The sequence below is a fragment of the Quercus robur genome, chromosome 3 (assembly GCF_932294415.1).
Source record: "Quercus robur chromosome 3, dhQueRobu3.1, whole genome shotgun sequence".
Classification (NCBI taxonomy): domain Eukaryota; kingdom Viridiplantae; phylum Streptophyta; class Magnoliopsida; order Fagales; family Fagaceae; genus Quercus; species Quercus robur.
In genome coordinates, this window is record NC_065536.1 from 33061515 (window position 1) to 33089351 (window position 27837).

The 27837-nt window shown below is 33.8% G+C and overlaps 1 protein-coding gene across 2 annotated transcripts; it reads left to right on the forward strand.

Moving 5' to 3' along the window:
* The first annotated feature begins 629 nt into the window (after positions 1-629).
* On the forward strand, positions 630-7176 carry LOC126717835 (protein indeterminate-domain 5, chloroplastic). 2 transcript variants are annotated; one of them, XM_050419759.1, is made up of 5 exons: positions 630-748; positions 921-1153; positions 1502-1898; positions 3641-4881; positions 6694-7176. In XM_050419759.1, exons 2-4 carry the CDS (start codon positions 994-996, stop codon positions 4854-4856), a joined length of 1773 nt encoding a protein of 590 aa, XP_050275716.1. In that variant the 5' UTR covers positions 630-748; positions 921-993; the 3' UTR covers positions 4857-4881; positions 6694-7176. The 2 variants fall into 2 exon arrangements, with proteins under 2 accessions (XP_050275716.1, XP_050275715.1); XM_050419758.1 differs by having other exon boundaries at positions 642-1153.
* Positions 7177-27837: the final 20661 nt, after the last annotated feature.

Below are 27837 nucleotides of genomic sequence, written 5' to 3' on the forward strand. Positions count from 1 at the left end.
AGTCCCAAACGGTAATAGTAGTACAGTGTATTTAGCTCAATTTTTGCCAACTGCTTCAACATATAGGTCTCACCCAATCAACCTTCAGGTGTTTTTTTTTTTTTCATTATTCAAAACCCCAAATTTTCTATTGTCTTTGCCAATTCTATTTTCCCCATTTTTTAATTTCTCATCTTATACAGTATGCATTTGATTATTTTTTGGACCCCCCCCCCCCTACTTTATGGTTTAGTTAGAATTTTTTTTCCCCTATTTTTTTAAAATTTACTGAGGCCAAGTGGGGTAGGGTGATGAAGGAAAGTCTGTCTTGATGTGAGTAAGAAGATACGAAATATGAGAGAGAGAGAGAGAGAGAGAGAGAGAGAGAGAGAGAGAGAGAGAAAGAGTTTAGCTGTTCAAGCTGCTCTCACTCACCAAAATATGTCGTTATGTGGCTAAGGATTGGGTCCACCGACCTGTAGGCCTTACCCTCTCTTACAATTAATTTCAATTGTGTAATTTTTATTTATGGCAGGGAAGAATTAGCAAATTTTGGAAAAAAAAAATTGAAAAATAAAAAGAAAATAATCAAGAAAATATTTTTTTAAAAAAAGGAAAAAAAAATTTAGTGTATATGTGTTAGTATACTAGCATGACACCAAATCAAAGAAGAACCATAGTATAACATCACCAACTCAAAAAAAGAGATTTTTCATTTAAAACAAAGAGAGAAATAGGAAGAGAGGTGAAGCACCAAGTGGCCATGGAGGTTGATTCCCTTTTCTTTCTCTTCATCTTTGCTTTCCTTTATATGGTATCTTCTCTAGGTTTCTCTCTAATCAATACCCAATAGTTGAAAATCGCATATTTGAAGTCTTCGAGATAAGATTCCTCATAAAGGACTCAAATTGCATGTGGGATTTTGGTTTCACAAAATTCAGATTGCTTAGTGAGGAGGAAAAGGAAGTAGCAGCCAGAAAGTGATAGCAAAAGAAGAACTTGAAGGAGTCGAAGATGGCGGCTTCTTCTTCATCGGTACCTTTCTTTGCAAATATTCGAGAAGAAGATCAAAACCAGATGAAGCAACAGCATTCCAGTACTGCACCAACATCATCTTCCGTTCAAGCTGCACCACCACCTCAGAAGAAAAAGAGAAATCAACCTGGAACACCAAGCAAGTATCCAACAATTTTATCAAATTAAGATCTATCTAATAATATAACTAAAAATTCATTTTTTCTTGTAACTATATTTTCTACAAAATTCTAGCTCCACCACAGCTTTAACTTCTTCCAAAACTTCGTTACCTATTTAAAAGAGAAAAAAAAAATTGAATATGGGAATGAATTTACCCTAGCTAATTTTGAAACCCTTTAATAGAATTGAGAAATGGGTAGTATATATTTGCTCTGTGGAAGTGTTCAAAATTTTGTGTGTTTGTGTGTGTGTTTTTGTTTATGTGGTTGTAATTAATAATTTAGAATTATTCTAATAATAAGTTGTTTGGCATTTTTCATAACAGATCCAGATGCGGAGGTGATAGCACTATCTCCCAAGACCCTAATGGCAACAAACAGGTTCATATGTGAGGTATGCAACAAAGGGTTCCAAAGGGAGCAAAACCTACAGCTTCACAGAAGAGGACACAACCTGCCTTGGAAGCTAAAGCAGAAGACTACAAAAGAACCAAAACGCAAGGTTTATCTGTGCCCCGAGCCCACATGTGTTCACCATGACCCTTCAAGGGCTCTGGGAGACCTCACTGGGATTAAAAAACACTACTCTCGTAAGCACGGTGAGAAGAAATGGAAGTGTGAGAAGTGTTCCAAGAGGTATGCTGTGCAGTCTGATTGGAAAGCCCATTCCAAAACCTGTGGCACTAGAGAATACAGATGTGACTGTGGCACTCTCTTCTCTAGGTAACCGTTAATTTATTACTGCATAATCCCCTTGTTTTGCTTCATATATTGATGTAATTACTGCTACCATAGCCTTGGTTTCTTTGGTTTTGAGCTTTAGATTCCTTCGAGTGACAGCTGATGAAAAAGTTTTGATGCTTTCTTTTTGTTTTGGGGTTCAGTTTCTGTAATTGGTTCTATGACTCTCTCTCTCTCTCTCTCTCTCTATTCACACACTCACTCAGTTGCAGTGACAAACACGCACGGGCACACTATTTTCTTGGTCAAAATTCTTCAATTTTCATTGGTACGATGGAGAAGAAATAGCAGAAAACACACTCCCACGTGAATTATCTCTGGAAACTGCCATGGTCGAAGACGGTATCAGAAACCAAAACCAAAACCAAAAAAAAAAAAATTTATATATATATTTCACCTAGGGAACACCACCAATTTTTTTTAGACATTTACCTTTTCCTATTCACGTGTTTCTATGCCATGTTGTAGAGGGTGATGGTATTGTAACTATTGTTACCAGGTTTGTTCTTTTATGGGTTGGCTAGTTGTGATCAGTACTGTGTTCTTGCAGGTATTCCTTTTCATGATAACGTCAGGACCTAACAAACTCTCTCTCTATCTCTCTTTCTCTCTCTATCTCGTAACTGATATATTCAGATGCCTTTTCTTCACTACTATTCTTGCAGCTTTGAAGCTGTGGTTATGCAAAAAAAAAAAAAAAGCTTTGAAGCTGTGGTCTCTTACAGTATATAATAGTTGCAGTCCCATGAGGCTGAGAATTCTATTAAATTATGATTTAAATATGAAAATTTCTGATTATTTCAGAATAATTCTCTAGTGGGAAAAACGCATACATTTCACCGTTTTGCATTAATTAAGCACAATTCCTCAAATGGTTTCTTGATCGAGCACTTTTCACAATGTTGAATACATTCTCTTGTTGCATTTATTGAACACACAGTTCTTGAAATAGTAGTTCTTGGTTGATTGATTAATCATTTTTCAAGTTTTAGTGAAATTCTCTCACCTAACCCGTCTTAATTATACTCCTGTACGTCTTCCTTAGAAAATTTAGTTGAACTTCCAGCCTGGTTCTTAAGATTATTCTTCTTTACCTAATTGCATTGTTAATAATCCCTTCTCCATCTTTTTAATTCTTTTCTAATTGAATATTAATGTAAATAATATTTTTCCATCTCATATAAACTTCTGATATTTTTCTATTTATTGGATAAGAAACTTCACTGTTTAGTATTTATTTATTATCATTTTATGGTTTAATTCCAAAATATTTTTCTTTTTCACTCACACTGTAAGCTGAATAGGAAACATACTTTACAAAAAAAAATCTTTTTGGCTAATAATTTCAACCGTATATAGTGGCTTGGTCATTGATGATGTTCATTTGTCGGTGGACATCCTATGTAAACTGAAAAGTTTGGCTGAAGTATTTGACAAAGTTTTCAAAGTTTATAAATGGTTGGTGACTTCCTTAATTTTAGCAACATTTTCATGGGATGCCCCTAATATGAACTTTAAGTTGTTATCAAATTTTACTTTGACTCAATCATACAAATATACCTTATGAAAATATATCTTCCTTATCTTGTAAGTTGATTCCCAATCAAGCAGGCATGACATCTACTAGCTTCAAAGTTTTAAAGACCTTCCCTTTTACAATGTGTACTTTTTACCACCTTTCACTCATGACCTAATCGATTCTTTTTTGACACTAATTGGTGCAGGCGTGATAGTTTCATCACTCATAGGGCCTTTTGTGATGCATTGGCTCAGGAAAGTGCAAGACAACCTCCCAACATGGGCAGTACAATTGGGAGTCACTTATATGGAAATAGCAACATGGGGTTGGGATTATCTCAAGTGGGTCCTCAAATTTCCTCAATGCAAGACCAAAACAACCAATCCAACGATATGTTACGACTCGGCAGTGGCCGTCCCAGCCAATTCGATCATCTCCTTCCACCCGGGATTGGTTCCTCTTTCCGACCACCACATCCGATGCATTCTTCGGCTATGTTCATGCAAGATTCAAGCCAAAACTATCATCAAGAACACCAATCTCAACAAGGGTTAATGTCAGAGAAACCATTTCATGGACTAATGTCATTTTCTGATCTTCAAAACAGCACAACCAATAACCCTCCTCCAGCTGGAACCAATCTCTTCAACCTTGGCTTCATGTCCAATACAAGTTCTAATAGCAGTAGCAATGCCAACAACAACAACACCAGTCTTCCATCTTCAGCCATGCTAATGCCTAACCATTTCAACAATGAAAATAGCAGTGGTGGAGGCAGTGAAGGGTCTAATCTCTTTTCCAATAACATGATGGTTGATCAAATCACTTCTGGTGTCCCTTCTCTCTATACTACCTCAGTTCAAAGCAACACTGCTATGCCTCATATGTCAGCAACTGCACTGCTTCAAAGGGCTGCTCAAATGGGTTCAACTTCAAGCAATAACAACACTAGTTCCTCTCTGCTAAGATCTTTTGGAAGCTCTTCCTCCAAATCTGAAAGACAAGTTGTACCAGGTGGCTTAAGCAGCATGTTTGGAGAGAATAATGAGAACCACTTCCAAGACCTAATGAACTCCTTTACTAGTGGAAACTCCTCCATTTTTGGAAGCAAGTTTGGTCCATATGATACAAATAGGACCAACTTAGAACTCATGGATCAGGAACCCAATAATAAGCCAAATCAAAATCTGAGTGGGGGTGGTGGAGGATCTGGGTCTGACAGGTTAACAAGGGACTTTCTTGGGGTTGGACAAATAGTGAGAAGCATGAGCGGAGTTTCACAAAGAGACCAGCAACAACGTCGACAGCAGCAGCAGCAGCAGCAACAACAACAACATGGCCTTGATATGAGCTCCTTGGACTCAGACAGAAATACGGCGCCGTCAAGCCAATCTTTTGGAGGTGGAGGGAATTTTCAGTGAGGAAAAAGATGAAGAAAGTACACAGGTACGTAAAAATTAGTGACGTATTATTATTAAAATTAATAAAGTATATGTTGAATTCGATTTCTTTGGTAAATGTGTCTTTATCAATGTTTTAGTACTGTCTATACTATACCCCATAGGGTTATGGATTATTATTATTTTTTCCTTTTAAATTTTTTTTTCTTTGGCAGTCGTCTGAGTTCTGACACAGCATTGCATTGCATAGGGGAAATTCATGACTTGAAGTACTTTGTTTCTTTTCTTGTCTTGTGGTATATATTTTTATTTTATATAAAAAAAACTATTGGGCTGGCAGAGTCACGAGCTTGGGAATTGAGATGCCCAGACCCAGACCCAGACAAATATCTTCTATACCTGCCATATTGAATTTGCATACAAAATCCAAATCTATTAATTCTAAAAGAAAATTTAGGTTCACAAATTTTTTTTTGAACACACTTGCGAAGTTTGTTTCTAAATTTACAAGAATATAAATCCTAGCCGGGAAATTATTAAATATATAAAAAATCCTGCGTTTCTAACACATGCAAGATTCTCGGAAATCTCATATTATTGGGTAGTGTTTGATATATATATATATATATATATAAGATCATGTGAATTATAATAAGATGACCGACAAAGATTCGACCTTGGACCAATATATCAAACACTCATGCTAGATTATTCTTGGGAATTATAATAAGATCAAGCAAACTAATCAACTCTTAGAATTAGGGAATACTTAATAAATAAATAAATAATTTGGGAATAATATATTGGACATGGGTTCACTTAATTTCTTTTAGTATTTTAAGTCTACCGCCCAATGTTGATTTGAATTATTTTTTGGGTGCTTAATTAATGTAATACTTTGAAATTCAATACAACTCATGTGAGTTTGTAATGGGCATATGGCCCGCATGAATGCCCTACGTATTACTTATCAATCAAATTTCGAAAAGCTTAGTTTTCATATTCTTACGTACCGTGCAAATAATGTTAGTTGGTAATGCAACCCCACTGGCTTATCAGACATCTGATTGCGACACTTTTCACTGCCATAAATAAAAAGAAATATTCTGAGAACAAGATTTAATAATAATCGAAACTATGTATGGAATGATATGAGATTTCTTTTTATTTGAAGCATAACAATATATTACAATGACTACTTTGTTATTGCTCGTAGCTATATTACTAGTTGGACTACCATCATACATAAGGTAAACATTTAGGTCATGAGCATCTCTTTTACGCATGAAATATCTTATTATTATAACCATATCTTCTATAGTATTATAGTGTCGAAATTGCATAAACTTGAAATATTTGCTTATGTGAGCCTCACATGAGATTTACATTAAATTTATGTGCTCTATCATAAAACAATAGTCAAATTGTTTTTACAATACGTTAGGTCTGGAGACCTAAATTACAGGAAATTAATTTGTTTATCTATATATATATATATATATATCAGCAAGATTACACTATTTAAGACTAGATGCACAATCCTAGCTAGAAGGCCAACACAATGTCACTGATCTAGAAGTTGATGTTGGTTTTTTTTTCGTAAATAATAAATTTCCTTTCTTTAATTTTTTTTTTTCAAGAGATAGCGATTTTTCCCTCTATCCAGTTAAAGCCTTTTCGATTCAGAATGAATTGATCAGTCAAATAGTGCTTGTCCCGGTGTTTTGAATTACTATCAAACTGAAACAATTTTTTTAAATTGTTGTGATCATGCTAGTCATAATTTTGTTTGATTAGAGAATTTTTCTACCTCTGCAGAAACAATCAAATTTATTAATTTTGGGCTGTTTAATTACAGGGACTCGTACTTGTTCCATTGCGAGGCATCTTTCTCCTGATCGAATTCAGTTTTTTTTTTTTGGATGCGTCATGTTTTGACTCCTTAAGCTCAAACCCATTGGAGTTTTGGTTTCACAACAAAGACAGGCAACTTAAGCTTCTTCAAGCTGCATCCTTTTTTTTTTTTTTCTGCTACCCTTTAAGTGTATTGAGGTTCCAATCTCAGCTAGAACTTTTTCGTAGTTTAAATGACTTTAGCAGACAATCCATTTCTGTTTCGTTTTGAATTAGTGTGACTTTATGCACTAATAGTAGTTATTACTAAGACAAAGAACATAGGAACTTTGAACCAAAAAAATCCTCATATAATTTGTGCAACTGTTGAGGTCAGAAAACCCTCATGAAATGATTAAGGAAACTTTTGCCAAATAAGTTTGACGGATAACATGTGGGCTGTAGTTGGAAATGAAATACCTCAAGCAACTTTTGCCCTTTTATTCTATTATAGCATTTGAAATGTCTTCTTTACCATAAAATTGGGAAATGATTATGAATATGAAATGCTGTCAAATAATTTTAAATATTCCAGTACTACTCATTTATGGTTATGGCTATATTATTTTCTTTATAAGGTCCATTTAAAGAATGGATTCATGATTCGAAGGCTATGGATAGTGACTTGTTGAAACGATGTTGTGCTGCCATTTTGAACTATCTTAGAGCTTGTAACTTTCTTTTTCTTTATGAGAAAACGTAGCTTATAATTTATCTAAGAGAGATTATAATATATCTAATTGCGATTACGTACCGTGATTCGTATGGTTTGAGCTGCTCAAGCCTCAAGTGCCTCTAGGAATTAAAAAAATGCCAGATAAGCAGTTTGGCAGAGTTACTTTGGATGCCCGTGCTCAACATGGGTACAAAACAAAGAAACAACAAGTATATGTTTGCACATGTTACCTGCCATCAACTCCAAGAAGTCCAGCAGCTGCAGGACAAAACTCAAGAGACAGAAAACAGTAAATTTTTTCTTTTGAAAATTTGACTTCCCTGCAATAAAGGTATGTAATGTTGGTACTCTTCTACGCACAAGTACTTTTGCACTCATCGTTATATATATAAAGTGTATGCTGTGTGCCATGCATCGTGCATACATGCACGTGTGAAGGGTCAAAGTTTCCCTTATTATTATTTGTGCGTATTTGCCTGTGGAGAAAGAGTTAAAGAGGGGTAGGGGGGAAGGGGTTTGAAATTTGGAGTTTTTGTACGTTTAAAAAAAATTTCAATGGTACCAAAAAAAAAAAAAAAAAAAAAAGGAGGAAAAGAAAAATAGAACTAGTAATATGATATTTCCAGCTGAAATCTTCAATTTACTCTTCTTGCAGCATATATGTGCCTTTGCTTGGATTAACATAGTCAATTCATAGCCTTCATTGGATTACATAGATAATCTGCTGGGAAATTAGGGGGAAACACCAGAAGAACAAATCATCACTATAACAAATAAGGTAAATAAGATCTATGGTGATGAAAATTTTTGTCGCTAAGGCTGTGTATATATTGAAATTTTCTGTAATAAAATTTGTAGAAAAATAGCATTTTTAGAATGTTACCAAACACAAAAATCATTTTCCGGACTATTTTAGATTGCACAACCAAACACCCGGATTTTATTTTCCTTACGGGAATTCACTTTTCTCTGCATTCATTTTACACTCGGAATTCGATTTATATTGAACCAAACGCAGACTAAACCCCTTAATTTCATCACCTAATACATAAAGTGATGAAAAGTTTTTCCTTAATATGATTTTTGCCCCAACTCAATTGAGTTTGCTAATGGGTTATTGACAAATCATCTAATTACAGAGTGAAAGGCACAACACATCGCATAAACTAAGTGCAATGGAAAAATCAATTGACAAAACGATATCGTCACGATAGGGAAAATGTTCACATGCAAAACCTCATCGAGTGATTGTGTAGGTCACATTCCTAAGGAATCCACTAAACAATAATAGAGGTTACAAGTAGAGATATTACTCAAACCCAAATTCCTACATAGAAAAACCTTCTGAACCTAGTTCAGCAAGATTGATAGTAGGCTTCTTCCGTTAGCATGGATCTCTTATCAATGTAGATAAAGGATATGCAAAGTTTTTCACAACAACACACTCCAACGGTTGAAACATAAGTAACTTGGTACAAAACCCTAAAGTGCACAAGATCACAAGAACCTCTCAATGATGCATGTTTGTTGTGAATTTGATGATGACTTTTAAATATGTATTTGTGTTGTCCTAAAAACCTAGTGCATGAGTCCCAAGGTTGCAACATCATTTAAACAGAATTTGAAATTCTACATAATCATAGCTCGATCAATTAGCCGCTGTCAAGGTATAAGTAACCTCAATGGATCGACGACTATTGAGACATCTATTGAGATAGCAATTGTAGAACTAATTTGAAATGGAATAGAGGTGTTAGGACATATGTGGAAATTGTTAGAGACATATGTGATGTAAATTGGCTAACCCTTTGACAAAACGCACTTTATTTGTAATTGAGTAGATCTGAGATTTTTTTTACTTGTAACAGCTTGTTTTGATAATAGTGGATTCTCGGGAGTGGTGACCTTAAATTCACCTAGTGTGGTTTTGCCTCGGTGGTTTTTCCTATTCATAAACAAATCACTCACTCGCTGCATTTAACTTAGTTGGTGATTTGTTGTGCTACCACGCTTATTGCATGAAATTGAATCTAATTAATTTCACTTGGCTAATTAATTGATTAATTTACCAAATGGGTCAATACATTCTTGGCCTATCAAGAGGAAATAAAATGGGAGACTAAGATTTAGTTATCCTATTTGAATGTTTTTGAAAGAGAGAGAGAAGATTTGAAGGGATTTAGAGGAGTACAACACTCTTCGGAATTTGGAGGGTGGAGTTGCAATTAAATTATTATTTTTTTAAATTGTCATTTTTTTTTCTTATGACATCAAATTATATCATTGTTTTAATTGAATAAAAGAGGGGTATAATCATTAATTTTTATGATGGGTTTTTTTTTTTTTTTTGAGTAAATAGTAATAGTTATTAAAACATACACAAAAATAGTAATACTAGTATTTTAAACCGGATTTATAATACATTACATAACCATATTACAACTACAAAAAGGCCTAACCTTTGTAGTTGTAGACTGAGGTTATAAACAGCGAACACAAGACACAAATATTTAATTTTAAGATATATATATATATACATATATTTATATAAATGTGAGAAATATCTATTTCCTTCTCACTAAATTTTTAAAACATTCAAACATGGGGCCTTGCCTCTCCTTTCTTGTACCCTTTGCTCTCCTCTCCCTCGAAACATCCAAATGCACTATTAGACTAGTCATTGGAGGAAGAAGAAGAATGGAAAGAAAATCAAGAGGTAATTTTGTGTATAAAATACAAAATATGTTAATTTGGATGAAATTTTAATGGCTTCATTTTAGTCCAAACTTTTGGGGTTAAATGTAACAAAATTGAATTTTATGGACTAAATTTTGAAAATACCAAAGCACAAGGAAGTATATAGTAACTTATTCTAAATTTTATTTTGTCATTTTCTTGAAAAAGAAGTGAATCGAGTTCAATGTATATGACATGACATATTTACCCCTCTTTTCCCCTTTTTGTTAGTTTGTTACCGTAACTCCTATAATGGATATTAGAATTGTTATTGTTGTTCACAGTCACGAGCATGGTAATTGGTAAATAATCCAATCATTACTATTGGTCTTTTCAGCATAACATTTGTTGCAAGGTGAACACGGGCACTGAAGTCATAGAATTGGAGATTATAGTAGGATATATAGCATTATGTATTTAATCGGGAACTTAACGTTGTCTATGTCCTTTTGGACTGAGAAATCTTTGTTTATGTATGTTGGTGGTGCTTATTAACCCTTGCATGGCAGTGGAGATTCACAATTTTGGCTCTATGCGTTTTTCTACTTTGTATTTTCCTAAAGATTTAACTATAATTTTACTGCAAAGGACAATGTACGCAATTCGGCTTTACCCATTTTTCTAATTTTTATGTTCTTCATAGATTCAACTTTATTTTGCTGCAGTTTGGTACATTCTATGTTTTATGTCCATTAAAAAAAAAAAAATTTCCCTGTCAATGCCATATACTTGCAAATTAATGTGTACTTCTACTAAATAATCCAAATACATAAGACAATGTACAACAGACAAGAGTCTTCACTATCATTAAACTCTAATGTCCTTTTCATAGTATATCATTTCCCAACACTGGGCACCGCCTTCAATAGTTTAACTAAATTAAAAATGTTCTTGCAGAATTAAAGAAAGCAATCAAACTGCTACTTTGTCATGTATAAGTTGTCTGCACCATTAGAAATATATTCCGGTGTGTTGAGAAGCCAACTTGAATAAAAACTTTGAATTTGAATTAAAAAAAAAGAAAAAAGATCTATGATAATTTTAAACATATCAATTCTCGAAAATGAAATTAAAAAGAAATTTAAATCATGAGAAATTATTTGGTACTCTTGGTGGACTAGATCGTAGTGTACAATGGTCTTCCCACCCAATAAGTGAGTATTGAGTTCCTTCTTTTTTTTTCTTTTTTTTTTTCTTTTTTTTTTTTTTTTTTTTTATGAGCAGTATTGAGTTCCAATTGTTTTAAATAGTTTAATCAAATCTAGTCCAACTATATCTTGAAAACCCAAAACTTTCTTAACATGGTTTTTTTATTTTTTAGTATTTTATTATTATTATTTTTTTATTTACGTTAGCAAACGATGAACTAAATGTTCTTGGTATTTGGTTTTAGTAGTTTATTTTTGAAGAAAAGACTATTGCCAGGTTCTGCACTTAGTTTCAAGTTTTTGGATTTTCGACACATTTCTATTAGGAGTTGTGCCCTACAATCCAATTTGTATGAAATAATTTGATTAATTAAAATTTTTAATTTTCTTAGTACTATTTGTGCATGAACTAATTAGAAATTATACATAGTCCATGAGATGCATTGTATATGATATAGGTATATGGATAAGATTTGCATACCAAAGATATAAATTACAAGTTATTTGTAAACTCATAAACTCTAGTTCATAATTGGTGATGAAATTGAGTTTTTCATCCATGAAGACTATAAACAAGATGATTTATATTGATCATGGAAATAGAGACTTTTAATTGATATGTTAGTTTGTCTTAAGTAATTAAGAAACATAGGACTAGACAATTGTGATATTTATTATTTTATTAACAATTGTCACTTGAATAATAAATTTCACAATTTCTATTTTTATAGACTCTCAATCCTAAAAGGAGTGTGAACCTAAATATGAAATGTTGGTTTCTTTGATGTATCAAAAGTGAGATATCATTAGCGGTCAAAATTTTATAATGTTGGGAAATCGCACGTAGTGATAAAGGAATACATATTTTCAAAAAGAAATCCATAATCTCTCTCTAGAGATATGAAACATTCCAATGAAATAAATTTAATGGAAACTGGCTATTCAATGTGTTGGGTTTGACCAATTTAGTAATGGGTTATTAAAGTTTATGTTTTAATAAAATTAGATTTTATAAATAAAAGAATAACTAAAATATTAAACCGGGGACTCAAGGAAATAAAAATACCGAGTTATAAAGCTATAGTTATTTTATGACTTTGTTTTGCTATGAATTTTTTCATGAGGGGTCGATTGATTACATATATAATAAAGTAAAAAATGGATGTTAGAAAGGACATAAAGTAAATTCGCCAACTTGGATCCAACTGAAAAAAATCAATTTTTTAACTCCAAAACTTGTTTTGTGGGGGTGTCTTTGTGCAAAACCTTGCTACATTTCAGCCATGGATAATCCAAAAAGGTGGTATTTTCGGATTGAGATCTTCTAGAGTTCTTAGGATACTCTATTGTATAGAGTTCTATTAATCTTAACAATTCATTTATAATAAAAGGTCCAGATTTTTCCATATCATTAATCAACTAACAAATCCCCTAAAATAATGGTTTAAAAAATAACTACTCATAAATGATAATTATTACCCTACCTCTTTTACCTAAATCAGGTCTCTAAGAAAACGTGAGGTCATCTTTTCCTTTCCCTCTTCATTTTTCAATTTGTTCCACAAATTGTTTTGGTTGTTAATTTCAAAGCATAGGTTCAACTAAAATGGGACATAGAAAAATCATATTTTATGATCCTAAGTGCCAATCATGTACTTGAAAAGAAAAAGAAAAAAAGACATGTATATGCTTAATTTTAATAAAATTAATAGAAAATTAAAAAAATTGGAATGAAAACCTAGGTGTCTCTGCCATTCATATATCATATATATATATATATATATATATGCTTCTTGGTCTATGTGCATAGTAATCAATTTTATAAATAAGCAAATTTCTTTTGCATTTAATGCTGCAATGTCATAGCCACTATTTGCATTTAAGGTAATAACTATCATTTATGAGCAGTTATTTTTTAAAATCATTATTTTTGTAGATTTGTTAGTGGATTAATGATATGGCAAAATCTAGACCATTTATTATAAATGAAAGGTTCAGATTAAAAGAAGTCTACATGGTAGAGTACCCTAGGAACTTTAGAGAATCTCAATCTGGTATTTTCATGGGGTATGATCAATTATCTATGCCCTAGAACAAAACTCGTTAAAATCATCTCTAAATTGAAAGATGTCGCTTACACAAGATGGGCAAAAAATCATATTTGCAAATTTCTAAGTTGAACCACTCTAGCTACTTCCTGCTAAAATTTCTTTTCAATCACAACACCAAATTGAATAAAATTAGTATCTTTGGAAAGTAGGATGCAAGATTTTTCTAGCACAAGGAGAACACAACTCAGAGTTCCGGAGGTCCTCCAAGCGAGTGCTCAAAGATAGGACCCAAAAATCGGAAGAATGGAACTAAGAAACGTTTTGGAAACTTGAGGATGAAGATCTTGGCCATCCCCACCATGCGCCTAGCTCATGGTGGTGATGAGCAAGATCTCATCCCCATTTCCTTGGACTTGGTGTTGAGATAGCTCTCTAAATAAACATGTGATTTATTTCTTGATTTCTATATATTTTCTTGATTGAGTTTTGCATTCCATTGAGAGATTTCTTGTGTATATAGAGGTGCTTATTTGCTAACTTTCAAGCTAGCTAGCATTACAAGTATACTTACCAAAAATCAAAGAGGCTTGGTCCAAAATAATTTAGAAAGTGTCTTTTTTTTTTTTTTTTTTTTTCCAACTTACTACACAAAACATTTTCCAAGTTATTTTTCAAACTTTTTCTAAAAAAATTGAATTTTCCAAAAGATTTAAAACTTATTTTAAAAAGGATTTTTACAAGTTTTTGTTTTCAAAATAGGCCATAAAAAATTGCTTTAAAAATAAGCTATTTTTTCATTTTGCTTTTTAACACTTTAATTTCATTGAAAAAGCCTTGTGAAAAATCATGGAATTTTTTTTAAGCATGAAAATGTTTTCTCTACTACCCCCTCCCCCATGAAATCTTCACTTTGAAAAATCCTTTTACTAAAAACTTTTAAAATTTACTTTTGGAAATGATTTTCTAAAGCACAAGGAAGTCTACTTTCCTCAAAAGTTTTTCCACCATTCTTTGGAATTTCCCACTACAATCATTTTTTCTCAAAATTTCATTAAAAAAAAAAAAAAAAAAAGCAGCCTTTTAAAATATCCTTTCAAAAACTCATGAGATTTTGAAATATATTTTTAGAATATTCATTAAAATATTCCTTCTTTCAAAGTTTTCCTAGGAATATCCTATTTTCAAAAAATCAAAGAATGTCTTTTCCAAATAGAAATCCTAGGTATAATTTAGTGGATTCTTTTCAAAAAGACATTAAATTCCACTTTTCAAAATATCTTTAAAAGAACCATTAAAAAAAAAAATCAAGAGAGTATAAATTGTCCATAGTTCAAATTAATTGAGCTTAGACATTCAACCAAGCCAAGAAATCCCCCTCCCCCTAAACTAACCATTTTGGTTAATATTGTTTTGCATGAGACTAATACTTAGGGGATAAGATATGCTTTAAAATGCTTTGTAAGGTTGAATTTAATCAACTATTTTGTTGGCTTTATTCCGTGCCAATTTGCTTATAATTCAGTATTTAGAAACCTTATATTTAGGTAGGAATCATATAAGGGTAATGTGTGAGAGAGTGTGAAGAAAAGCTCAAAAGTGTGGAACTCAACAGGGCCTTGCGACTAGATCTCGCAACTTGCTCACGGCTGGAAGTCGCCAAAGCTAGCACATATGTGAAGCATGTAAGGGAGCTGAAGGGTCACGCCAGTTGTTACACTACAGGCCAAGCAGTTAGCTCGCGACTCGAACTTGGACTTGCGACTCAGTCAAGTCGCGAGGCCAGGTCGCTAGAACACCCTGTTTATTACAAAACTGACTCTTCGCATTCCATACACACCTTACTATATATAGACCCTTATACCCACGAAATGTAGAGTGCTTCCAGAGAGAATTTTGAGAGAGAAAACCTAGAGTAAAAGAAGATTGACTCATCCACAATCTTCATCTTTTGATTCTCCGAATTTCTTTACTCTCACCCTCTCCATTGTCATATCCTTGAGAGGTACATTAACCAAAACATTTTCTCACCATAGCCATATCTGTGAGGAGGCTATTTGGTGCTTGAGAAGCAATTAGGAAAGGACCAATTAATATTGGTTGATGCTATAGGCTATAGCGGAATCCAGTAAGTTAGAGAAGACAAAAGTTCAGCGTAACCTTGTTAGAGTAAGGAGCTTGGAGGGCTTAGGTACACTGGGTAGATTAGGCTTGAAGGGTCTACTACTGTTCATGTATCTCAACTTCATTTTCTAGTGGATTATTGACCGCTTGGAGGGCAGCAGAGAGGTTTTACGCTGAGGACTTCGGTTTCCTCTTCGATAACACATCGCTGTGTTGTCTTTGTGTTTGTATCTCTCTTCCTTTAATCTTTGCCATTTAATTTTTGTCGTGGTTGTGATTTTATTTGGTTTAGATTGCTTTATCAATTCTATTTTAAACTTATGTTCATATTCCACACATACATTGTTTGATAATAAGCTTGAATTGGTAATTTATAATTTGGGGGTCTAAACGTTCAAGGTATTTTATACACTATTTAAACAGTCATGCTCTTAAGAGAGGAAGGTAATCTCTTTATATTTCTGAGGTCATTTTAGAACCTACATTTGGCCTCAATTGGGAGGCAAAATGATCTTTTCACATCTTGGAGTAGATTTGGAATTTTGACAGTTGGATTTCTAAATTCTTCAACTATTTTTTTTTTGAAGTCATAAAAATTAAAATGATATGTTAAGTGCTCCAATCAGATTGCTAGATCAAAAGTTACAACCAAATTAAGTTTTAATGGTTGACATGCATCCTTGCGATTAGAACTAGACCGATGTGATTATCGTTTATTAATTATGATTGGTACTATAAAATAATAATTATAATTAATTATTTTTCATAATCACATTGGTCTAGGCTTAGGACAATGGTGTACTATTGCACATGGGATTATTTGATTGTAATTTATAGATGATTTTAATATCAATTTTTAATTAAAAAATAAGTGTTTAATGATAAAAAATATTTTCTAAATATCCATAAATCTTAGGTGGCCCTAAATGGTTAAATTTTAAGTTCAAAATTCGGGTTGAATTCAAAAAGTTACAAAAAAAAAAAAAAAAAAAAAAAAAAAAAAAAAAAAAAAAACCATTAAAACTATTCAAAATTGCAACAAATTTCAAGTTCACATTGCATCAGGGACAGACCCATGGGGGCCCAAGCCCCTCTAGTCCTATGAATTTTTTTTTTCTACTAGTTATGTTTTTTATTTTGCAGTTGGACCCCACTTTTCCAAAACCTTAGCTCCCTCCCCTCCAATTAGTCTAGCCAGCATAGCCTATTTTGCAACTGCCTAATCCAAAAACTTAACAAAAACAAAACTTAAAAAATTTTAAAAAATTCTAGCAAGTCTAGTATAAGAGCATTTACATCAGCTCATGCTAAAAATTTCTTTTATTTTAGCATAAAAACCTACTTTTTCTATTTTACATACTCATTTTTAAAACACTTCATATTAGATTATCTATTTTACACTACATTACATTAAAATATCAATTTGTCTTGATTTTTAATAATTGTTTTTCTTACTTCACTTACAATAACCATCATCCATTCTTTTTCTTCAACCTTGGGATACGTAAAGGAAAAAAAAAACTATATGCAAAGTGAGTAAGATTAATGTAAATTTACACAGTTATTGTAGCAATATTGCAAATTAACACATTTTTAGTTTGATTGATGTGGGTGATTTTGGATGTTGAGTATGTAAAAGTGATACTTTTTTCTTCTTCCTATTTTGCATTGTTTGATGCAAATGTTCTAAATAAACAATATTCTTTTGTGTTTTTTTTTTTTTTTTTGGTCATTGTTTGGAGATGATTGTATCTAATGTATTAAGAAACAATGATTTTGTGTATTTATCTTGGTTGATAATTTGTTAGTTCTATATGGATGTCTATTTGAAGTTTTTTTTTTTGCTTATACTTCAACTACCCTAGCTTGAAATCTTAGATCCACCCAATATTGTATGGCATTTTTGACTTAGTAAATGTTGAAATTTACTCATGTACATTTCTAGAAATGTGGTAGATTTTTTAATTATCTTTCAAATAACACCAATTTCAAATTAATATGAATTTTTTTGCAATAAGGTATTGCCAAAATACTAAAAGGTGTTCAACTTTGAAATTTAAAATTTTCAAATTTTGACTCTTGATTCTCCCTCCAATTTCAACTCCATTTTAAATTCAATTTTCAAATTCAAATTCCATTTCAAATTAATTCCAAGTTTTCAAATTCATATTCAAATAACTCTAAGTTTTCATTTTCAAAATCAATTTTCAAGTTCAAATTCAAATCAAATCAATTTTCAATTTCAATTTCTCTTTCAAAATTCAACACTCAAATTTTAAATTCAAGTTCTTTTTATATTGTAGGGTCACAGTTTGAGGCCCAAGCTCGAAATGTATGGAGTCTTGGTCCAATGAGCCCAATACAATGAATTTGTAGAGAATGGGTCCAAGATCATATATTGGGCTTTGGGCTTTGGGCTTTATCCGAGGATATAAATGGGTTCGAGGAGAAGCAAATAATTATTAGATATTCCCAAACCAAGTTCCATAAGTAGAGAGCAAATGAAAGGTTGTCTGAGGAGTACATCCTCCCTGGACTTAATGAATATGGTTCAAAATATATAATCTAGCAATTAAAGTGACCTTCTAGGAAGGTTCAAATGACAAGGATGTGCTTTTTGGACATATGAGAAGGAAGAAAACCTAAAAATATCTAAGGGAAGGCTGACAACACTGCATTAAATGCACTACAGCTACTTTTCTGGCCGCATTTATGTGGAGAAGATCTCTGAACAGTGCTACCTTGGCTACCGTAACTCACAGAGAGCTAAAGAGGGTGTTTGATGGGACATGTACTCAAGTAGGGGTTCGGATGATCAACAAGAGGAGGGTGGAGATGATTCAAAAGAGGATATATAAGGTGAAAGACTCTTCATGGAAGGGGGATCGGAAAATAGAGAGAAAAAATAGTATAGCAATCTAAATCATTCTAATATCCTAGAGTGATCATTATATACAGATTTAACCTCCTCGGACTGAAAGTTTATTGCTATTAGCATCCTTTATTTGTGTTTGATCGCCATACAATTCAATACTAGCTGTTGTCCAACTCATTAGGACTTAGTTCTTTGACCCATTCTCTACAAATTCGTTGTATTTGGCTCATTGGACCAAGACTCTATACATTTCGGGCTTGGGCCTCAAATTGTGACCCTACACATATAAACTCAAACTCAAATCAATCAAATTATCAAATTTAACTAAATTCAAGTTCAAATTTCAATGTTTTATCTCGAGCTCACATGTTCACATGTTCATATGTTAATTTCAACTCTAAAGTTTAATTTCCATAAATGCAATATGATTATGTGATTTTGTATGATATGACATGTTTGAGTTATGGGACATGTAATTAGTTGCCATAATCTAGAAGCTTAGTTTATTGGGTAAGGTGGGTACCTAACATCTTCTCACATTGTAACTTAGTCTACGAAAAAGACCAAGGGTTCTAGATTAGTGAATTATTCATATAATTTTACAATTTGATATAATGTAACTATAACCAAAGCCATGTACTTTTCTAGATTGTACTTAGGACCAAGACCTTATATTTTTCTATTTAAATGTAAATTTAGATTCAAGTATTTCATAAACATATATTTATTCAAATATTTTACTTATTTTTCCTATAATTATCACATGGGCTTTCCATTTTGAGGGAAAACATCACAATCTCACTCATGCTACCTATGTATAAATGAACTCCATGCTACCTATAAATATTCACACGTTATTTATACGTATTTCTTGTAAATAAAGTCATTTAAAAAAATAAGTGCCAAGTATTCTAGTTATTTTTCAAAATTGTAAATTGTTAGGTGTTAGGTTCTAAAAGTTTAGAACAATTGGCAAATCGTGAACGCAAACTTGTTTAGATATAGATTTTATAGTCTATAGGTATTATTAGACAATATTCAAGGTGATTCAAATCAAGATTCAAGAACAAGTAAGCTGCAGAAAGAAGATTTCAGAATTTGCTTGGTTCGACCGATCGAGAGACAGGCTCGACTGATCGAGATTCGTATATGCAGAATTTTAACTAAGCCCGAACAACAGTTCAAGCCCATTAAGGATTAGGGTTTCAGATCTACTTCTCCTAGTATATAAAGGAAATTTTAAGCATGTTTTTATAAGGCTTTTCAGAGAGAGAAGAGTATGTCTTTTTTGTATCTAGGGTTTTGTACCCAAAAAGCTCTCTCATGCCTTTTACCGTTGTTATTCCTTGAAGAATCTCAAGATCCGGTGTTGTAGAAGTTGCTGCCTTCTCTAGTCATCAAATGTGTTGATGATCTAAACTTTCAAGGGTGGTCTTGGAGTCATAAACAGGAGAGTTTGTATATATATATATTTTTTTATATCATAAGTGTGGGTGCTTGTGTTGCAAAGGCCTAATAGAGAAGGAGTATGTGAATTCGGACCGTGCACGTGGTCGTATTAGTAAGTTCTACATGTGATAGTAATAGGAAGCTAGTGATCTAAGTCTTATTGTAAACTTCAATTCTCTATAGTGGATTTTCTTTTTACCTTGAGGATAGCTAGGTTAAATCCTCCCTAAGTTTTTTACTGGTTTGATTTTCCTGGATCATTAGATTTGTGTGTTCTTTACTTTCCATTGCTTTATATAATATGATTTTATTTTTTTAATCTAGATCTGAATAATAAACCTAAGTATTCATTTGGTTAATTAATTAGGTTAAACAATTTAGTTTACAGGGATCTAAAAACCTAACATTAGGAATAAATCAAAATAATGTCCTATCCCTAGGATAGGCATTGTGGGGTTCCTGATACATGCACCAATATAGCCCAAGCTCAAGTCTAAATATGAAAAATATGTAGGAAGCCTAAAGCCAAAAAGAATTTTTTGACCTAATTTGGCCCGGGCTTACAAAGAGTGCATATGCCAAGTATTTAATGCGTACACACCCAATTTGTGGTATATGCACTCTCTGGAAAGAAAGTCTAAAATCTCTCCATTTCCATTTTGATGAGATTCTAGGGCAATCGGCCTGATCAACTGTCTACCCAAACATGTCATCAAACCCTAGCTACCCATTTCCCCTATAAATACCCCCATTTCCAACATCAAAAGGGGTCAGAAAAAGGAAGCCTTACTGAAACTCTGCCAAAATTCTTAGATAATACCTAAACCTAGAGTTTTAAGGCTAGAAAGGCAAAAGGGTTGAGTATTAGATTTATTTTTAGATCTTTGTTGATTTGAAAGTAATCTCTTTCTCACCCATATTTGAATTCTAGTTCGGTTCAAGCTTTCAATCATACTATTCAGAGTCCCTTATCAAACTCTAATCAATTTACTCAACTCATCCTCCCACACACACAGTTGTGATAGTCGATTTCACCCGAGGGGCCAGTTAAAATTACATCACTATAAGTGCTATGAGGAGGAAATGTATATCTTTTCCATGACCCAAATTTTCCTCCTCGATTCTTGTTTTTGATATGCTTTTTATTTTTTTAAGCCTTCATATGTTATTTTGTATATATCTATATATATATATATATATACATGCTTCATACTGTGTTTTCAATTTCATTAATTTCTACTGTTTGTGCTAAGAACATGTAAGAACCCTAATTTTCCTTGAGATGTGTATGCATAGGATAGGACACGTATGCATCCATACCCTGGTGTACGCACTTTTCATGCAATTAGGGTTCTTGTTTTGGTTGTTTTCTAGAAATATGCCTTAAGTATCAAGTGCGTTTGTCGATAGAAGAGTGCGTTCGCTGATAGAAGAGTGCGTACGCATCCTTCTTACGGCGTACGCCGATTTGGGTCCAACCAGATTTCTTGCCTTTCCTATTTCCTTTATCTTTAATGCCATAATTTATTATCTTTCCTTATCTGTTTTTATCCATTTTTAATGTGTATTTTCTGTTTGTCTTTGTTTACTTTCTTATTTGACATTAATTGTAAAATACCATTAAAAAAATTCTTTTTCTTTCCTTTTCCATCTTTGAAACATAATTGACACTTTCTTCTCTCTCATCCAATCTATAATTCTGATTACCACCGTGTACCCTTGGTGTGGTGGTCACTCCACAAGTATAAGTGCTTGTGGGGTGTAGGGGGCAAAGGTTGGGGTTCAAGTCTCTTAGAGGGAGCTTCACACACATATACACTTAAATTAGACTAGAGTAGAAATTCTATCCTGTATCAAAAAAAAAAAAAAAAAAAAAAAGATTCAAACTCAATAAGGAAACTTAAGGTCTTAGAGATAAATAAGGCAAACATTTCAAATATAAAAGATTTAAATACTTTCTAAACTTAAAGTCAATAATTATTTAGCATTCAATTCATTTGAGTCATTAGCTATTCAAATATAAGGAAAGTGTTTTAACGGAGGATTTTAATATAATTAAGGTAATTAATTTGAGTTTAATTGGTAACATCAAAAGTGAAGTTAATCAAACCCTAACCAATCAAATCTTTGTTATGCCTTAAAAGTCACAAAGCTTTTAATGTCAAATCAAGACAACTCAAGTCTAATAAAGGGAAGACACACATAAATTAATGAACATTTCACTTCAATTAATAATCTTTCCTTATAAGATTTAAACATCCTTTGGAGTAAGACTTGCAACTCTATTTGGCACCCACATGCACGTACCTACGTACATGCATGGTTAGGTATACACATGCACACACTTGCCCTTCTTATCATGTTGTCTTCCATGCCATGCCTTGTTTCTTTAAGTTCATTGCCATAGATCAGTTGCTTTTCCATGACCATCTCTTTGCTTTCATACTCACATTTCTACATCATTTTCCATATCTTGTCTTACATGACCCATAGACTACACCTAGGTGTAGATGCAAACACACACTTCTAAACTTCTAGGACAAATCTACCTCCTGTCCAAATCAAGCAACAATAACTTTCTCAAAACAACCCCTTTCTTCAAGAGAGTTTAGTCCTCTTGGCACACGTTTGGCACAATTTGCTATCGTGCACTCGAGCCTTCTTTAGCTACCTTGTGAGCTCTGCTCCGTCATCAACACTACCTTGCCCCTTTGTAGGTCTTCTCGTCTCCTTTGTAAGGCTCAATCTTGCCCAATTTTGGGGTTTTCTTTGCCCTTTGTGGGTCTTGCACCTCTATGGTAACAGTTACCTTGCTATTTGATGGCTTTTAATAATTGATGTGAGTATCTTAATGTTGGAGCTGATGGTGTATTGTTCCTTTTATTGGAGTAGTGTGTTTCATTGTAAGTTTGTGCTTCTATGAGTGGGATTGGTTGGATAAGATGCTAGTGATAAATTTTCCCATCATAACAGAAAATCTCAGGTACTTATAGCTTGCACCTTTTTCCGTTTTTATCATTTGCTTGGTCTTTGTTGAGGTTGGATTTTAATTTTGTTCCTAGTTGGTTGTGGAGAGGCATTTTCTTCCTCCAATAAGGACCCTAGCTTGGAACTGTCAGGGTGTTGGAAGAGCTCCGACAGTTAGGGCCCTCAAGAAATTAATACGTAATTTAAATCCTGAGATCATATTCATTGCTGAATCAAAAGTTAAAGTTGCAAAATTTAATCATATTAAGGCAAAATTAGATTATGATAGCATGGTTTGTGTTGATTCGGTGGGCAGAGTTGGAGGTCAAGCTCTTTTGTGGAGAAAGGATGTTGATTTGGAAGCGGTTTTATCTAATAATAATAATATTGTAGCTGCCTTAGTTTATCATGATCCACCAAATTCGCCTTTGATGTTGTTTGCAATATAGCTGCCTTAGTTTATCATGATCCACCAAATTCGCCTTTGATGTTGTTTGCAATATAGCTGCCTTAGTTTATCATGATCCACCAAATTCGCCTTTGATGTTGTTTGCAATATAGCCCCCCCCCCCCCCCCAAGAAAGCAAAAAGGAAACGCTTTTGGGAAATGATGGAAAATATGGTTTTGTCATACGCAGGGCTGTGGGCTATTATGGGGATTTTAACAACATCCAAAGTAGAGATGAAAAAAAAAGGAGGGGGCACCAATGGTGGAAAGCTCAGTAAATTGTCTAGAGAGTTTTATATGCAACACTGGAGTTATTGATCTTGGGTTCAAAGGGACAAGCTATACTTGGACTAATAAAAGGGTGGGATGGGCAAACATCAAGGAGAGACTAGATAAGTGCATGTGCAATCATGAGTGGTAGATAATGTTCCCCAAAGTAGGGTTTAAACATTTGAGCCCAACAAGGTCTAATCACACTCCAATTCTCCTGGATACATATATGGAAGATTCAAATCTTCCCCACCCGTTTAGATTTGAGGCTATGTGGATAAAGGAGGAAGCAAGTAAGAAAGTGGTATATGATGCTTGACAAACGTACATAGTTACAAACTAGCTAGAAAACAAGATGTGACAAATATAGAGCTAAAGAAATGGAACAAGACGTATTTTGGCCTTGTGAAGGAAAGAATCAAATCCTTACAGTCCAATTTAGCAGAAATTCAAGGGGCGGAACTAACCAAAGAATATGAAGCTACACTAAGCTTAGAATTGGATGAGTAGCTAACCAAAGAAGAGATGATGATGAAGCAAAAATCAAGAGAGTTATGGCTTAAGGAAGGAGACAGGAACACGAGATTCTTCCATTTGTCAATACTCAAGAGGCGAAGGAAGAACTGAATAATAGAGATTAAACTGGACAATGGTTCCTAGATAAATGATACAAAATACATTCAGCTTTATTCCAAGGAAAAATTTAGATCTCTCTACTAGTCATCCAATTCGCAGTTTCTAGATAACTTGGAAGGTCTAATCCAGGCTTGTGTGTTAGAGGAAGAGAACAGCAAACTTTGTGAAGTTCCATCTATAGAGGAAATTAAATGAACCATCTTCAGTATTAATTCTTGGAAAGCTTTGGGTCCAGACGGGTTTCTGAGACTATTTTATAAGCATTATTAGGACATTGTGGGGAACCAAGTTATCTTGACAGTACAAAGTTTTTTTAGGGATGGGTGGATGTTAAAGGAATTAAATAAAACTTTTATCACCTTGATCCCCAAGAAGAAAGAAGCCCACAACTTTAATCATTTTAGGCCAATTAGCTTGTGCAATGTTTGCTTAAAAGTAATATAAATAATGGTAAACAGGATGAGGCCACTACTAAATAGAATGGTTGACCCTACTAAGGTGGCTTTTGTTTGTGATAGAGGAATTATAGAGAATGTAGTTTTAGCGCAAGAAATGGTCCCTAGTTTCAATAAAAGAAAGGGGAAAAAAAAGGTTTTCTAGGAATTAGGCTAGATTTCATGAAAGCCTATGACAAAATGGAGTGGAGTTTTCTAAAGGCAATGCTAAAGGCTTTTGGTTTCAATGAGAAATTCATTAACTTGGTTCTTCAATGCTTACCTACAGTTAACTTTACTCTTTTAATGAATGGTGGTATTGCATCAAGCTTCACTCCCCAGAGAGGGCTAAGGCAAGGTGACCCAATTTCCCATTACCTCTTTATTCTTGGTTGTGAAGTGCTAATGATGTTTATAAATAGGGAGATAAGTAATGGGAACTTAAGAGGAGTTAAGGTTGTTGGCTCAGCCCCACCTATTTCCAAATGATGTTATGTTGATGACGTTTTGCTATTTTGTAATGCTAGAATGGATGAGTTGATAGCCCCCACTTGTTGCTTGGAAAAATATTGCAATTGGTTTGACCAAGAAATAAGTTTTGAAAAATCAGGAATTTTTACCTCAAAAGATCCCACCTCTTTCTAAACCAAGTAAAATGCAGATGGGGTATTAAAAGATTGTATCAAAACACCAAATACGTGTCCCTCTCTTTTTTTCAAATAAAAAATGCAAGGATCTCGCCTAAACAATTGAAATGCTTGATGGTAGGCTGGCAAGTTGGAAGAGCAAGAACCTTTCGTGGTCTGGGAGAGCTGCCCTCATCAAATTAGTGGCACTAGCAATACCTACCTATGCCATGTCAACCATTCAATTTCCAAAAAGTCTATGTGATAAAATGGATGCTGCAGTACGCAAATTTTGATGGAAGAGCAAGAACCTTTCGTGGTCTGAGAGAGCTACTCTCATCAAATTAGTGGCACAAGCAATACCTACCTATACCATGTCAACCATTCAATTTCCAAAAAGTCTATGTGATAAAATGGATGCTGCGGTACGTAAATTTTGATGGAAGCCTAAGGGAGAAAACAAACATTTCCTCACACCAATGGCATGGAATTCGCTGTGTTGGCCTCAGAAGGAGGGAGGGCTAGGATTGAACTATCCATGTGGCTTAGAGCCCTCATAGCCTAAGCACAATGATGCAATTATCAGGGGTGTGCTCTACCACTGAGCTTTAGAAGTTTTTTGGAGTTTAATCAAGCTCTCTTGTCAAAACTTGCTTCGTGGGTCCTGTCAAGTAGGAATTGTCCACACATAAATTTCTTGCATGCAAAATACAAAGTAAGGGGAAATTGACTCAATCATAAGACTTCAAGAAGCCTATCTTATGTGTGGAAGAGCCATTAAGGGGTTAAAGAACTCGTTGCTAAAGCAGCTTGTATAATAGTTGGAAATGGCAAACACCATTAGAGTATTGGAGGACCCATGGATCCTAGATTCCCCACATTTAACCCCATCCCCAAGAGCTTATGCAAACTTGGATGATGTCATTGTGGTGTCATTGTGGGTATGGACCAAAACTAATTCGGGAAAATTTTCTATTAAATCAACCTATTGGCTCAATGGATAATTCTCCTCGCCTCAGCACTAGGACATAGTCAGAGGGCTCATTTGAAATCTAGAATTCATGAGAGATTAAAAATGCTTTTATGGAGGATAGCAACAGATTGCCTTCCCACAAGAAGCAAGATTGGCAGGTTTGTTGGTTTGTTTGAAATTTCTTGTCCATTATGTAGTTGTGATAATGAATATGCTCTCCATCTCTTCTTTAATTGCTCTATGGCTAGAGTTTTATAGTTTGGAAGCAAATGGGGGATTAGGATGGATTTTTTAAATCTCTCATCTATTTCCCAGTTTATGAAGCTCATTCTCTGTCTAGCCAATATCTTGAATTTGGAAGTAAAGGAAAATGAGTTCTTGCTGTTTAGAGCCTTCCTATGTGATCAAATTTGGAAATATAGAAATAAAGTAGTGTTTGAGGGGAGGTCCTCTTGCTTTGTGGAGATCAAATCCTCATTGGAAAAAGAACTTATTGAGCACACTAGTTTAAGGTAGCAGGTAGCTTCAGAGGAGAGAAGTAAACTTTTGAGAAGTGTTTTCAGCTGGACCAAACCAGCTAGAGGCACCATCAAAATTAATGTAGATGCATTAGTGGGCCAATCTTATTCCCTTTTAGCTGTGGTGGCCAAAGACTGGAGAGGGGACTTGATATTTGCTTGCTCAAATAAAGCAAACACCAACTCCCCTCTCTAGGCTGAAGTTGAGGCATTAAGATGGACTGTATCTCTTATTGACTAGACGAATTCATCAGCTATCACCTTTGAAGGAGATTGTCAATTTTTCCTTAATGCCGTTTCTAAGCATTTCCAAGAGGTTCCGTGGAGGATTAAAACAATCACTCAAGAGATTATTGCAACACTAGAGTCTTTACCTAATCCAATGGTTTGTTGGATCCCTATGAAGGCAAATATGGCAGCTTATACTCTGACGAGATGGTCAATTCTTAATAATTTTGCAGTTTCCTTTGATGTTTCAAACTGCCCCTTGTTTTGGTAATGTTATCAAGGTGGAGGCTAATTTTCTTTCTATTGTATAATCTCCTTTCTTTTTGCTGTGTTTTCTTTGCTTGGAGTTTTTTTCTTCGTAATAAAAATTTGTTGTTCATCAAAAAAAAAAAAAAAATCAAGCAGCAATATATGAAGGCCAGCTATGGTTAAGCAGACTTGGGATGCTTAACCTCTTCCCATCTTATACCCTCACTACGGACCTTGTCTGGTAGAAAGACCTTCATAGAGTCATGTTTTGGTTCTTGGACCTATAACCAAGTGGTGACTCATATGCTTCTTTCTAAGAGGCACCGTGTACTCCTAGGCTCATGCTCAGTTTAAGCCTAAACCTCTTCTAGGGAGATTAAGTACCGCACACCTCGCCTTCACGAGAATGTTATCTAAAGGGGGTACAGATCACGGAACTTACATATGTTCTCACTCGATACATCAAAGTAACTTACACTTCATGTTTGAGTTCACATTCCCCTCAGGATTGAGAGTTATTGTGTTTAGAAATCATGAGATCATTTGTTCAAGTGACAATAGTTTATAGAACTATGAATCATTATGGTTCATTAAATGTATACCAAATAAATCACTAGATCAATAAGAAGTCCTCACTTCCATGATTAAGACAAATCATCATGATTGATATACTACAGTCTTACTAGATGAAATGCCTAAGTTTG

Coding starts and splice junctions, on each gene's coding strand:
- LOC126717835 (XM_050419759.1), top strand. CDS start 994: ATGGCGGCTTCTTCTTCATCGGTACCTTTCTTTGCAAATATTCGAGAA. Junction 1,154..1,501: donor AAATCAACCTGGAACACCAA/GCAAGTATCCAA, acceptor TTTTCATAACAG/ATCCAGATGCGGAGGTGATA. Junction 1,899..3,640: donor TGTGGCACTCTCTTCTCTAG/GTAACCGTTAAT, acceptor TAATTGGTGCAG/GCGTGATAGTTTCATCACTC.